Source organism: Emys orbicularis, chromosome 8 (assembly GCF_028017835.1).
Source record: "Emys orbicularis isolate rEmyOrb1 chromosome 8, rEmyOrb1.hap1, whole genome shotgun sequence".
Lineage (NCBI taxonomy): Eukaryota > Metazoa > Chordata > Testudines > Emydidae > Emys > Emys orbicularis.
In genome coordinates this window covers 40,727,306-40,743,019 of record NC_088690.1, presented here as the reverse complement: position 1 = coordinate 40,743,019, position 15,714 = coordinate 40,727,306, and the positions used below count along the sequence as shown (strand labels likewise).

At 38.4% G+C, this 15,714-nt stretch overlaps 1 protein-coding gene across 4 annotated transcripts in view; it reads left to right on the top strand.

Annotated features, from left to right (window-relative positions):
* Positions 1-15,714, top strand: part of COL11A1 (collagen type XI alpha 1 chain) — a 225,255-nt gene that overhangs the window by 73,174 nt on the left and 136,367 nt on the right. For all 4 annotated transcript variants that reach the window (XM_065408835.1, XM_065408833.1, XM_065408836.1 and 1 more), the window contains 6 exons: positions 4,641-4,703; positions 6,481-6,522; positions 6,943-7,005; positions 8,673-8,747; positions 12,201-12,284; positions 13,262-13,318. In XM_065408835.1, coding sequence (XP_065264907.1) covers positions 4,641-4,703; positions 6,481-6,522; positions 6,943-7,005; positions 8,673-8,747; positions 12,201-12,284; positions 13,262-13,318 — 384 coding nt within the window. The remainder of the gene's footprint in view (positions 1-4,640; positions 4,704-6,480; positions 6,523-6,942; positions 7,006-8,672; positions 8,748-12,200; positions 12,285-13,261; positions 13,319-15,714) is intronic.

Below are 15,714 nucleotides of genomic sequence, written 5' to 3'. Positions count from 1 at the left end.
GAAAGAGTGGTAAAAATATATAGAGAAACATAGCACTTCCTTTTCAATGTCACACAGTATTGAGTGATTCTTCTCTGAAACTTCAACCCCCTAATTTTACTATCATATTTGTTGCTTGATTTTGTTGCTCTGCAGTGCCATATCTTATTTAAAAACATATTGGTCCAGAGCCTGAGTAAAATTCAAAGAAAATATCCATTCAGCAGAAAAGAAATTTAAAAAAATCTCGGATCCTGATTCTGTAACCTTTTTTTAATAATGAATAGCACTTATTCATGTAGGTAATCTCACAAATCTCAGGGAGCATAATCACATGAGTAAAGTTTGCAGAATCAGAGCATTAAAAGTTGCCAAACCATTTGCATATATTTTTCTAAAATCAAAATTTTCTTAGCAGAACTAAAGTGTTATGTGATCACAAAGGATATTGATTTCAAGTAGAAATGTGTACAATCATTGACAGCGGTGTTTGATTTTTTTATTTCTCTGTCTATATAAATATAGTTTGTGCAAATATGTCCTCATTATTTTTCATTTATTGGGGAGCTATTTGAGGACCAGAATAATGTTGCTATCCTAAAGGAATTTATCAGAATGTGAATTTTTACATCTACGTAAATGGCTCTTTGGGGCATTAAAACAGCCCAGGAAAAACACAAATACAGAATAACCCCCCCCCCAAACAAACAAACAAACAAACAAAGAAACAAAAACACACCACATGTTTGAACCAAATATAACAACATATGGTGTGTTTCATTAACAACTCAACATGTGCCCGTCTGCAGTTCCATGATATATCCTGTTCACATATGAGAAGATACTACAAGTACTGGTGGTATCTGGAGTGATAGATGGTGATGTTTTTACTGGTACTCAAAGTAGAAGTACATGACACTCAAGATATGGGCACAGACATTTTGAAGCTGATGGGCCATGTCCTGACATCTTTCTGCATCAAAGGCAGTTTTGTGCAAAAATCAATGGCAGGAGATTATATGGTATGTGGTACTTCTGTGTAATGTCTGTGAGAGAACAATGACTGAGAAAATGTACTTTTTCATTCTTTGAAAACAAATGTATTATGTGGGAGAATATTGCTTAATTAAAGAAATATTGCTTAATATTTCATTAAGTGTCCATTTAAAGGCCTAAGGTAATGAATAACAGCACAAGGGGTTAATTACCCCAATTGCTAAAACCTGGTCAGGTTAAATGCATCAAGTAGCTATATAGTATCTTAATCTAAAAAGCATCTGCATCTGGTTATTTTCTAGTCCCTTTTAGCTTTCAGTAAATTTTAATAAGAAATAAACTTATAAAAGATGCAGTTGTTACAATCCAAATATAAATATTTAATGAAAATCAAAACCCATCTCACACCATCTCAATATCAAACATTAACTGTGGGTGAGATTTTCAAAGGTACAATAAGCATTTAGTGATCCAGCTGCCATAGGCAGTAAATGGGAGGCAAGTTCCTTACTGAACTTTGAAAATCTCCCCCTTTCCTACCAAGTCATATTGTCGTATCAGAGTTTTGGTGTCTTTCTAATGACTCATAGCTTTAAGCTAAAGGGATAAGTTTCCAAAGAACTGAGACAGCCTCCATTTTTTTTGCAGGTGCTCTTGGCATATGCAAGAATGGCAGATGCAAAGCTGAGTACTTTTTCCTCTAATTATCTGATCTGTACCCACAATCAGTTTGTTAGAGGCACCAGTACTCAGATCTGTGCCTGCATTTCTGACTGCAAAATACAATTGCAAACAACTCAACTCTTTGAAAATTTGTTCCAAAATATTTCAGTTTAAGTGAAATTATCCACAAAGTGATACAGGAATGGACCAGTGTTGTAGTGTCATGGAAACGCACCACAGAGATATACATTAGTGACCTGTAAAAGCATGCCCATGCTCCAATACGTCTGTTAGTCTATAAGGTGCCACAGGACTCTTTGCTGCTTTTACAGATCCAGACTAACACGGCTACCCCTTTGATACTTGATTAGTGACCTGCACTCCCATGTTATGGAGACAGCACAGTCAGTTGCTTTGAGAAAGGACTGCAAGACTTCACTGTACAGAGAAACTTTTGGCTAATTCAGTAGAGTATTGACAGATCTAGAGAGAGCCATATACAGCACTCTGTAGCTAGAATGATCATAAGCAAAAGACAGAAAAAGATCGAGGGAGCTGGAGCATAATGGAGAAGTTCAATCTGTAAGGTGTTGAAAAAGGTTCAAAGGGCCTAGCTTGCAGAAATAAATAAAAAAGTAGACTAAATTTTAGCATAAAAATTTAGCATAAATGGAGAATTACATTTATCATATGTAATTTATGTCACAAGTTAAATTAATTTATTATTTTAACATATGTCCAAATTCTGCTCTCAGTTACATCAATGTAAATCTGGAGTCACTCTGTTGAAATCAATGGAGTCATTTCAAATTTACACCATTTGAGAGCCATAGTCTGCAAAGGACTATTACTTGAGCACATCATCTATGAGTTGATGTCCTTGGATGTCTATGACTATCAAAAGAAGCAGCAAGGATGAAGACAAGAATTGTATTGGAAACTTCTACAGTGCAGAAATCTATGCTTCCAACTTGAAAAAATTTCAAGTTAATAACAGATAATTTTTTTTTTTTGGTGGGGGAGAGCAGTGGCAAAGGGGAGAATCATAAATTCCATGACTTGTACAAGTATCAGGGGGTAGCCATGTTAGTCTGTATCTACAAAAACAACAATAAATCTGTTAGTCTTTAAGGTGCCACCAGATGACTTGTACAAAACTTAGTACTCTCTGTCTCTGGTTTACAGCTTGTGCTGTTCGTAACTGCATTTTGGCATTAGCTTGTTTTTTATTTTCCTATTGGTTTCTTATTTTCTGCTGCTTTGAGGACATATACCTGGGCCCAGCACGTTTTGTTGTGCTGAATCTGAAAAGAGGTCTGAAATCACAGAAGCTAATTCATATGTTCCAGAGGGAAAGCTGGCCATCCTTGAGATAGCTGGATAATGCTTACATGGTCGCTCAGATCCTTTTCCCATTTAAGGCATGGAGTCACAGACTCTTGTTAGACTTACATAAGAAGATAAGAACGGCCGTACCGGGTCAGACCAAAGGTCCATCTAGCCCAGTATCCTGTCTACCGACAGTGGCCAATGCCAGGTGCTCCAGAGGGAGTGGACCAACAGGCAATGATCAAGTGATCTCTCTCCTGTCATCCATCTCCATCCTCTGACAAACAGAGGCTAGGGACACCATTCCTTACCCATCCTGGCTAATAGCCATTAATGGACTTAACCACCATGAATTTATCCAGTTCTCTTTTAAACGCTGTTATAGTCCTAGCCTTCACAACCTCCTCAGGTAAGGAGTTCCACAAGTTGACTGTGCGCTGTGTGAAGAAGAACTTCCTTGTATTTGTTTTAAACCTGCTGCCTATTAAACTTGACGCTGTATATGGCATTTGGACAACAAGAAATTAAATTAGGGGCATGGCAAATGACATCCCAGTGCTGGAACAGCAGGTTCCTTCTTGGCTGAGTAACAAGAGAGCCCTGAGAAATCTAGCCTGGCTGTATGGCCCAAGGAGCGGTGACCCCACTACAAAATGCAGCTGCTGGCCTGTGACAAGTTGGGGCCCAGTGGAATGAAATTATCTCCATGACAATCAGGGGAGGTGGGAGAACAAGTAACTCATCTTTTCTCATCCCTTCCCTCCATCTCTTAGTTCCACAAGACAGTAACTGCAGCACTAGGGCTAGATTTAGTCCTGCTTCTTCCGCTGCCTCAGTATGATACAAAGAGAGCAGTAAGGATGCATGTGGGGATGCTTAGAGGGACAAGAGGCTATTTTACAAAAGCCTCTTGCCTTCACACACACCCCTAGCACCTCTGCAGCTGCAAACCTTGGAGCATGAACATTTTCCCACCTCCTCCTGGCACAGTGGGTCAACCATCCCCAAAGTCAGGGGTTCTCAAACTGGGGGTTGTGACCCCTCAGGGGGTCACAAGGTTATTACATTGGGGGTCGCAAGCAGTCAGCCTCCACCCCAAGCCCCACTTTGCCTCCAGCATTTATAATGGTGCTAAATATATTTAAAAGTGTTTTTAATTTATAAGGGGGGGGGCGTACTCAGAGGCTTGCTGTGTGAAAGGGGTCACCAGTACAAAAGTTTGAGAACCACTGCCCAAAGTCATTTGATTTAGTGTACAGCCACTCTACAAGACCTTCTGAAGCTCCCATTCTCTGTACGATCACATCACCTGTAGTGTGATATGCCAAAAATAAGCTTATTAAAAATAATATCCTCCCCCCACCACACACACACACACACACAGTTTTAGGATCTAATCCTACAGTCCTCATGCAAAGTCCCACTGAAAAAGTCATTGGGAATTTTACTGCTATAGATGCTACAGGATTAGTTAGATAATTAATGTTATTCCACTGATTTCCTATTTTTTTTAGTATTTAACACTTTTGTTTGATAAGATTTGTGTTTGTGATACATTTTTCACGGCACAAATCCACTCCAGCTTTAATTTTAAATAACAGAGTGTCTGTGCTTCTCAGAGTGCACAGGATTCTTAGGCCTAATGTATATTTTCATTTTTTTCCATTTGGCAGGTGACTGGGCATGGTGCTTATGGAGAAAAAGGACAGAAGGGAGAACCAGCTGTGGTCGAACCTGTAAGTACATGGGTGGAGATTTTCTTTTATGAAGTGCCATGGGATTTTCATAGATAATTTCTGTGCCAAACCATGTCATCTATGGCTAGGAAGTCAGGATATTATATGTGATCTCCTCCAGTGCTATCACCAGTATTATTCTGTGGACTAGCAACACAAATGATAAAGAAGAGCCCCACAGACACACCTCCTTCTGCCATATACTGGGCCAACTATGATGTCCCTAAGACAGACCAAACCTTCTTGTGGACATAAAATAAATAGCCTCAGAAGAATTGTTCCTGTTAGTTTTCATCTTACTGTCCCACACATCATGAGACCAACCAACAAAATCCCTATATTTGTTTACTGAAATACTTGCTTTTGATGTTGTAACATGAATACATAAAAACAGCAGCACAGGGTCATGTAGCACCATCATGAAGCAACATACTGATGCTCTGCTTATTTATCCTGCATTCAAATTTGTGAACATTAGCAATGGTAAGGGAGCAGCCTAAAGAATGCCTCTCAGCTGTGAATAGCAATGGAGGCAGTGAAGCAGCTTTTACACTAAGACACAGTTATGTTGTAGCATTGTAGTTTGGATGAATATTATAAACCTGCTTTAAAAAAATACTGCAATATCTTGTCTTAACTTTATAGAGTGGCTAGCAGAAGCTGAGTGCTACTGTCATTTAATCCCCTGGAAGTCTGAATGGCTCTCCAAACATATATTTGACTGGAGTGGAAATAAGTGTGGTAATTTTTAATTAGTTTTTAATGGCAGTTTGTATCACAAAACTATCACAGAGCTTAGTGTTTCTAGAAGTCACTGGTCACAAAAGGTAAAAGACGGTAACAGAGAATGAGTTGCAAGTCAGGAATGAAACGCAATGACAATGACATATGGAAAAGCTCAGACTTCATTATCCCAGAAAATATCTGGTTCTTATAAACTACTGTCATTCCCCACTGCTATACTTAAATTCTCTAGCAGTATTTTTTTAAAAACCAGTTGTGAGTCAGGCTGCATACAGCATACCATGCTAAAAAAACTCCCACGTCTATGTGTAAAAAGGAAGTTTCTGAAGCCAACCCAATATTTTTAAAGCTTCTACTATAGTAATAGAGGCTTCACCAATATTCCATTTTGAATTTCCTCTTGGAGCAAAATCCTCAGAGCAGCTGTTTGATACCAAAAGCATGGTTTCAGGAGAAGGTTCTGGATGATATCATAAGTGTGTGTGTGTGTGTAGGCAGGCATATAACTCCATGAAGCAAGTAATTCAAGATCGTCAAGACCTGTAAGTCTTCCCCACTTTTAAAGTTGGAGAACTATAAGGTACAGTTCATCTCCTTCCTAATTGTACCTCGGAAGTCATCAGCAAAACTGTCCTTGCATAAAATGGAACAAAACCAGGATAATGTTAAATCAGCATATATGAGTTACCATTGTGCCTATTCTGCTAATGCTTTTTTTCTTGAAAATTGGTAGCACAGAAAGTGTGACATTGCCTAGGGTAATTTAGGAAACTTCTGTGCAATTATTTTATATACTACAATGGATGCACTGAAAAGTACAAATTATAGTCCCTGAGAGAAAATGTTAACCTTAGTAGTTATGGAGATAAGATTTGTTGTGCTTTGATGAGAACAAACAGATGGGTATGGAAGTGAAAACATAAGGATTATAATGTCATAAGACTCCTTGCTAATTTTATTGCAATTGTAATTTATTCTTTGCTTTGTACACTTTCTCTAAAAGATAATGAGTCTGGTGTCATTTTTTCTATAGGGGATGCTTGTTGAAGGACCAGCAGGACCAGCAGGACCTCCAGTAAGTGGATATTTTCTCATTTTGTTTGGTTTTCATAGTTTAATTATAGTTTCATTTTAGTGCATTCAGTGTGTTCATTGTGCTTTGGTACTTATGAACTGACATATTTAAAAACAGAGATAATTTCTCATGTAGAATGTACTCAACACAGTAGAATAGGGCAAGATTTACAGAAGATCTCAGCTCAAGTGTTTTCAGTGGGAGCACACTGGGGTGCAGAGAACTTTTTTGAAAATCTGGCCCAATTGTGGGTGCCCAGAATTTTGAAAAACTGACTATACATTAATATAGAAAAAAATCTGCCTTATTATTTGGAGATAATCATTTGTGGTCTTAAACATAAGTTTTTGTAGACAATAGTTGAACACACTGATACAATCAGTCATTCAGCATAACCATTTATGGTCTGTTTTTTTATAGGGTCTTACAGGTCCCCCAGGTTTACAGGGTCCCACTGGTCCTCCGGGTGACCCTGGTGAGAGGGTAAGTCAAAATATGGATTATGCAGTTTATTAATGGTATATCTTGCTCTAATCATTGTAAGATTTAAATGGGACAGATGCTGAACTAGTGTATATTGAGGTAGCTAAAGTGTAGTTCATGGAGCTGCACCAGTTTCCACCAGCTGAGGATCGGGCCAATATTTCTTTTTAAGTAGCAATACATAGTGAAAACACAGGAGAAAGAAGCAATGTCCCTGTGATGCATTTCTAAGGGCAGGTCCACACTGGGGCGGGGGATCGATCTAGGAAACGCAACTTCAGCTACGAGAATAGCGTAGCTGAAGTCGACGTTTCCTAGATCGAACTAAATTTACTTACTTCGGGTCTACGCGGCGCAGGCAGGCTCCCCCGTCGACAGCGCTTCCTCCTCTCGGCGAGCAGGAGTTCCGCAGTCGACGGGGGAGCGCTTCTGGGATCGATCTATCGCGTCCAGATGAGACGCGATAAATCGATCCCAGAAGATCGATCTCTACCCGCCGAATCAGGCGGGTAGTGTGGACCAGCCCTAAGATTATAGTATCTATTTAACCCTAATCCCACTGTTTTATTTTGGTGTGAATGATTTTAAAATGTAATTAAATAATCATAAAAATCCAGTAACAAATCTCTGATATAAATTTGAATGATATTTAAACAAAATGTTTGAACAATAAACCACTGAAATGAAGAGCTGAATAAAGGTGATGATATACAATAACAAAATCCTCACTGAAATGATGGACACAATGGATACTGTCTGTCTGAACTATGTTGGACATATTGTGATCTTTGATGGTGCAAAGACAAATGAGCTTATTAGCTAGCATTACATGATATGGTTCTTGAAAGAAAAGGTGTGGTCATGCCTAAAATGATAATCTAAGAAAACCCATTTTAAAGTCATGTATTTAATGCAACCATTACTTAAGTCTTCAGTGTTTTCGCAGGCCTTTTGTATAATTTTAAAACAGCATAAATACGTTCAGTTCAGGAAAATTTTCTATTGCAATAGACATGAAATAAATGTCACTCAGCTTTACCAGTGACAGTTTACTGAAAAGTCTAGCATGTTCATGAAATATTTGTTTCTGGGAGGCACTGAGAATACAGCAACTGTTCACTGTGTAATTTGACATTTTTGTTAGAATTCTAAATCATACCACACACTCTACATGTAGAAAATGGACTGGCATAAGCATTTTTCTTCAACCTTTATTCTTATAGATTTAATAATTCCATATATCCTTATGGATTTAAACTGATAAAGTAACTCAGAAACTTAACATGATTATAATAAACTTGCTTGGGGTGATATTCCTTTTGCTTGTAAAGTTGTAAGTGATCAGTAAAATTCTACATGAAACAGCTCTCACAATAGACACATCAAGGTCATGTTTCTGCACTGGGGTCTACCCTTGTAAAGTCCTAATCATTTCACTAGAATTCCATATGAATGCAGAGATTTGTACTAGCATATCCTGGTGCTGCATCAAAGCCTACTTCTTTAGCATTACAAAGTGATTCGTTTAGAAATTTAGCTTATGCCACTTAAGATAGTTTTTTTTAAACACATATGAAATGTATTCACAACCTACAAGAATGAATACATGTGGCCCTGTAACTAGCAAGATGCATTTAATTAATCTCCATTTCCTTTTGATTTCACAGGGCCCATCAGGGCGTTCTGGCCTTCCAGGTGCTGATGGTTTACCTGGTCCCCCAGGTACCATGTTAATGTTGCCGGTAAGTCCTGTTAGGGTTACAGAGTGGTCAAACTTATATTAAATAATGCTTTTGCTTCCAAAGAAGGGAATGAATTAAAAAGACAAAATAAATCTCCTGTTCTACAGCACGTTCTGTCTTTGGAAAGAGATGTACAGCAGAGGTTCTGAACATTTGTGATCCTTGAAGATCACTTGCTAATTTTCACAAGAGAAAAAGTGTTAGTCCTGGTTTTCCTGGCCAAATTTAAACCTGGGTGATTGCACTATGCCTGCTAAAATACCTTTATAATTTTCAATTGTCAATGGTATTATTCTCCACTACTTGTCTCAAATTATTTGGGTGTGGCACACCTGAAAGCCAAAGCCAATATATGCTTCCTGCCTTCAAGTCTCATTGACATAATATGCTCAGCACCTTTCAAGATTGGCCTTTGGTGTGCACACATATTCAACCCAATCCTGCTTCCACTGGAGTCCATAGCAAAACTCCACAGGATTCAGGAGCAGGCACAAGCCCAAAGCTAGTATAGTATGCTGGTGTGAACGGCAATATATCAATGTAAATCATTATAAGGTGCAGCAGCTACCGTCATAGGAATTAATAAACAGATTGCAAATACAGTGAAGTACAGTTGGTAAGATGTGATGGATAGAAGTGTTTACTGGTTGTAGTTGCTGCTGGATATCTGGGAATTACATCACTGGTTAGTAAGAATGAGGAAAGAAAGCTTGTGGAAAGTTTATTTTCTATTTGGAGAACAATCGGTGAAAAGTTATTATAATGAGCTGTTTTTGAGCTGGCACCTGCAGTATAGTTCTGCTAATATATCATTAGTAGAATGATGGAAACATTTATTCACTAATAATTATTTGATAAAAATACCATTATTCCCCAGGAATATTATTCACAAGTTATTCTTCCAACTCTAGTCACTCTTTCAGAGAAGGGTACTTCATACTTTTAACAGTGTGCTCTACTAGGTGTGGCAAGGATGGAATAAATCAGCTATAGGCAACCTGCTCAGACACTTTTGTGAATCCCACTAGGCACCTCTCTCTGCATCTTTAGATCTGTGTAAATCTGGTCCTGAGTGACTTACCAATGCCACACCAGATGTCTGTGGTGGAGCGAGGAACTGAAATCAGGTCTTCTAAGTGCCTTAAGCACAGCTTGGACTGCATTATTCAATAGACTATCTACATCAAAGATTTCAGGGAAACCTCTCACTGTTTCTGTATCACTGGTGTAGCTCCAGCCTTGCTAGGAAGAGTTGGTATGCTTGTATAGACCAACGGCTGGTGTTTTTACCACTGTGTTATCTAACCCTGCTCTGAACATAGATGAAAAAAAATGCTGATGGCCTGTCTACCAATGGTCCCCCCTTGCTAGCACCAGTGAAGTTGCACCGATAATGGGAGTTTACTTAAAAATTATCCCTGTCTAAAAAGCCTAACAAAAAAAGTAAGATACAATAGGAGTATGTATTTTATAACACCCTCTTACTGTAAAGGGGACCTCTAAATATTAAGGGTAATCTCAGCTTTTATTAAAAAAATGTTTTTAGCCCTTTTCCTTGCAAAGATAGCCTTGAATACATAAATCAGTCATTAAAGTTGAAAGTATGTCACTGCAATTATCCTGAACATCACAGGTTGTTCATGGTCCCCACTATAGCACTCAGGGCTTGGATCCATCAAATGCGTCCCTTAATTTTGGAAGGTACACAAATAAATTTGCATTTGTGAGGATCATTACTGCTCAGGACACTTCTGACACCCTCACTGCTGACTGCCACAAGCTCCTTCCTATTTACTTCCTGCACCTTCACTAACAACACTGCTGAGCAGCCAGTGTATTCTCATAGTACAATGGTTCTGTCCAATAGCATGAGAAACGTAGGTGCTGCAGCACGCCCTGACTTGAAGTGGTTTCCATTATATACAGGGTTTACAATCTGGTTCAATGGCTGTCAGCACCCCGCTATACAAATTGTTCCAGCGCCCTGCCCTGGTCTAATGGACTAAGCAGAGGACAAAGAACCAGGCAGTATTGCATTCTAATCTTTGCAGTAACAGTGACTATCTCAAGGACTTAATCAAATCACTTAATGTTTCAGTGTTAGCTTCTCCATCTGTAACATGGGCAAATGCTCCCCCTGTGAGGTGTGTAGGTATCCATCATCTTACATAGTGCTTGAATTCACCAGAATGCACACAGACATGCTAATGGGCCCCAGCTGCCCCTGGCTAATTTGGGCAGCTCCAACTTGATTATTATTAATTAATTATGATTGTTATTACTGTAAATGTTGACAATTCTACATGAACACCAACACAAAGAGGGGGCTCCACTTCTGCAGCAGGAAGCAGGGGTGTTGGGGGCAGAATCTTGATGATCCTTTTCCCATTTCAATAAATAAATAATAATAATTAATAATAATAATAAAAGATCACTTCATTTGTAGGTGCCCCATAGAATCAGCTTGCTGGCCCTTCCACAAACCATTCCTTCAGCATAATGATATGATTGCAGTGGAGAGACATCATTTATACTTGGAGCAGCAGCAAAAATTGTTTCATGACCAGGCTAAAAATGCTAAAATTGGCTCTGTTAAGAAGGCAATTTAACTGAATTTGGAGAAAGTCAGAAGTTGACAGAAGATGGGATTGATCTGGTCCCATGTTTTGGCACCACAAAGTAATTTGATCACCACATTCAGGACACACTAAATTTGGAGAATTGAGAATAGTGAAATAAACCATTTTCCAGTTAACATTTATATCTACTATAATTAGTATATTTTTTAATTAGTGTATAATTACTATAATTAGACAAATTAGACTGATTAGACTGCTTTACATATTCTCTATATGTTATGTGATGTACAATATCAGTTGTATCTATCTAGATAAGAATATTTGAATTCTTATTTAGAAGCCTTGTGTACATCCATTTAAGTTGAGAACTTAGGAAAGGACACAAACTATTCCACATCAGATATCAAACTGTTTTAATATCAAATCTTGACATCAATTGAATTGCATTTCTCCTGCTACTAACTAAAGTTGTATTGGCTTTTGCTACATGGTACTAGTTGATTTTGGTGGCATTTCATCGTTAGTACAATTTGGCATAAAACAGGAATCCATTCTGGTTTCCTATGTGGCATTTTAATGGCCCATTGTATAAATGAAAATAAAAGGATTCCAGTGAAATCAACAGAAATTTTACCTTTTATTTATATGGGAGCAGAACTGGGCTCAAATTCTGTTAATGGTAACTTAATATTCATACTGGAACCAGTGGGTCTTATTTTACACTCTGTTGAAGTTTAATGAAGCAACACCAGATTAAAAGTGGAGTAAAGAATCTGGCCCAATACCCTAAGCAGCACTTTCTGTAGTTGCAGTGAACAAGTATATTTCTAACTTGGCTAATTGTGAATTCTTTTTCTTCGTGTGATATTTGTAGTTCCGCTTTGGTGGAGATGGTGAGAAGGGCCCAACAATCTCAGCTCAAGAAGCTCAAGCCCAAGCTATTCTTCAGCAGGCGAGGGTAAGAATGTTAAACTGGAATAAAAATAAAGCTGCAAAAACTGAGGAGACTTGTGTGAAGTTGCCTGTTATACAGGGGAGAGAAAAAGAAAACATGAGATAGATGCAGATGATATAGACGTTTGAGTGAAGTACTGAAAGCAGAAATGAAAAATAACGTTTCAATAAGTCGTGAATATTATATATTAACACACACATATTCACCCCCACACACACGTGAGACATTGATTCACACATGAATGTTAAGATGAGAACTGTGGGAGTGAAGACAACAGATTTCATAGGTTTGCCACGGCAGCAGAGCAGCAGAGCATCTGACCAGAGTTGTGGAGGAATTTGGGATGACAGGTTGATGAACTGTCCAAATCAGTTTACTGTCTGTCTTCCCTTGATTAATTCTGGAAAGTGTAATATATCCTCTGGAATGTGTATATGTATGGTGACACCATCATGCTTCATTCTCGCTGTGTGGTCCAAATGGTTTAATTGAGAGATAGAAGCAATCATCAGTGTGGGATAGCACAGAAGAGAGTGGCATGAAATACTAAAGCGTCTTCTTTAGTCCAATAGAAGAACACTTCTTAATTGCAAAGACAGACATCCAGTTCTTAGGGTTACCAGTGGTTTATTCCTACTGAAAATATACTGATTTTATGGGAGTGGAGGACAAACTTAGTATAAATTTGTATGCATAGTCTGTTATAGTCTCATTTAGTAAACAGTAACTGACAATTGCTGAGTAATATTTTGTATGCATCACACTTGTGACAGCTTAATACACACAATCTTTTTAATATGGGTTGCCAGTTGCTAAGCTCAGCAAAATAAACATCTACTCATGAACATGCAGTTAACCTTAGTCACCAGCCACTAGCATGAATTAATTACTAATAATCTGGCCATGCAATGAATATTATGTAATTTTTGTAGCTTCCCCTTGAAATATGTTTTTTTTTATTTTTTTCATTTTTTTAACAGATCGCTATGAGAGGGCCACCTGGTCCCATGGGACTCACTGGAAGGCCAGGTCCTGTGGTATGTTAAACAAAACAAGGATAAAAAATGGAATACACAAGTATTAAAATGGCATGGTCCAAATTTCTGCCTCACTTACACCCATGCAATAAAAGTGATTTGACTGGGGACTTCATTGGTATAATTAAGGCCAGAATTTGAGTCCATATTCTTTTGAGGGGTCTGAAGTTCAGCCTGTAAGCTAATTTAATGTTTTGTATGTATGGATAAAGTACACTTTAAAACTTGTGAATGCCTTATATAACTAAATAAGCCTGTGCAGTTAGATAACCACACCTTTCAGTATTCAGGGTGTTTACTATGGTAAATATTTGGAACTGAAAGGGAATGTTGCAGAATAATCTTACCTTTTCATCGTAGGTAAAGTAAGTCAGTACTGTACATTGACACAACTCCCATTGACTTCTAAGAGAGTTGTGTCTATTTACTTCAGGGCTGAATTTGGCTCACAGACTAATATTGAATGATTTTGAAGGATATTACTGTCAGTGTGGTTGTAAAAATGTTCTGAGTTCAGTACCCAGTCTTCAGGGAACAAAAATCACAGCTTTTTAACAGCAAGCATATCAAATAGTTCTTAGGTCACCAGTACATTTGCCACTGTTATCTCTACACAGCATTTTAAAAGTATTGCACATGTGAGAAAAGTGGAAAATCAGGTAGGAGGCTCTGCACTTTGTAAATCACCTGACCAATCTTGTAATTGTAATTTCCTCTTTTAGGCAATGGGATACATTGTAGACTCAAATAATCCACAAAATGCTGTAATTTAGCATTTACCATGTTTCAAAAAGCCATTTAAGTATAGCAACAACAATGTAAAATGATAACTGCTGGAACCAAGATTATAGGCTTTGTAGAAAACAAGTCTTTTCTAAAATTATCTCAGGTGATTATATTTATCCTCTTGGAGCCAGACAGTAGGGTTTTTCTCTAGAGTAAGTATAGCATACAAATTTGGAAGGATTCACTTAGTTTGGAAAGCAGTATTTAGTCTGCTTTGTTGGCATGGCTAAGTTGGCAGATATTTTGCCTGTTTTGTGATTATAGTGATCGCTAACTGCTGTATTTTAACAATGTGCTTTGAAAAACAGTGGATGAACTGCAGTACAAAGAGAAAGTTTAGCTCTCGTAATGACATAAAACACACATCTAGTTGTAAAATATATACAAAAATATGCTTAATGTTATTTAATAGCAAAGCAGGTTATTAATGTAGAACAGGTATCCATGAAACATTCATGAGGTGGTATAATTGTAACATCAGGAGTACAAACACTTTTCCTCCATCTTTTTTGGCCCCTCACTGCCTTTATGTGCTCCCTCAGAAACAGCTCATTGTTGAGTGGTAACATTGTGACATCACTGTTAAGTCACTTCCCCTGCCCCATCTTTCTACCTCCTTTCCCCTCTCCTGTCATCATCTCCCTCCCTAATTCATAGCTCACTGGATGAAGTATTGATCAGCAGGTAGGAGGGGCAAATGGACAATGACATCTTATCTATCTTCTATAGAATCCACAGTCCAGGCTCTTAACCCTAATACTGCTGCCATATATTGTTCTAGTACAGGGGTTCTCAAACTGGGGGTCATGACCCTTCAGAGGGTCATGAGGTTATTACACGGGGGGTCGCGAGCTGTCAACCTCCACTCCAAATCCCACTTTGCCTCCAGCATTTATAATGGTGTTAAATATATAAAAAAGTGTTTTTGATTTATAAGGGGGGGGTCGCACTCAGAGGCTTGCTATGTGAAAGTGGTCACCAGTACAAAAGTTGGAGAGCCACTGTTCTAGTAGCACAATGTAGCCAAAAAGCTGTCTTAACTGCACTCCCTAAGGATTCATTTTGTGAACAAGGAAATCCCAGGGTGCATAAAAATGGCATAGTGGCTCTATGTCCCAGCACATAGTGATGAGGGTATATATGGAGAGAATGGGGCTCTGTCTGGGAGCTCTCATACACCAGTGATGATTAGCCGCTGCAATGGCCCTTTAGACTACTGGCAGCTGGCGTAATCTTGCCACAGCTGTAAATTGGACCTTGGGGTGGCTTGGTACCCTGTGGCCCCAGCATCATGTAGCTGCAAAGGACCCCTTCCTCACCAAGTTATGCTGAACCCCAAAAGGCCAGTCCCAAGAACTGGCACTTTCTGTCTATCTAGGTAAAACTGAGTGGTTTCAGCTGAGTCCCAGTCAATAAAAATAAACATATAAACAAACAATTTCAGCTAAAATCATTGGGCTTTAATTGTAACTTTGAAACAGATACAGAGGGGCAAATTCTTCAGTGGCATAACTCTCCCAGAGTCAATGGCATTGCCATTGTCTGTCAGCAGAGAACTTGACCCACAGACTTTTGGTTGATCACAGTTAGGCAAATTCCATTACATTTAT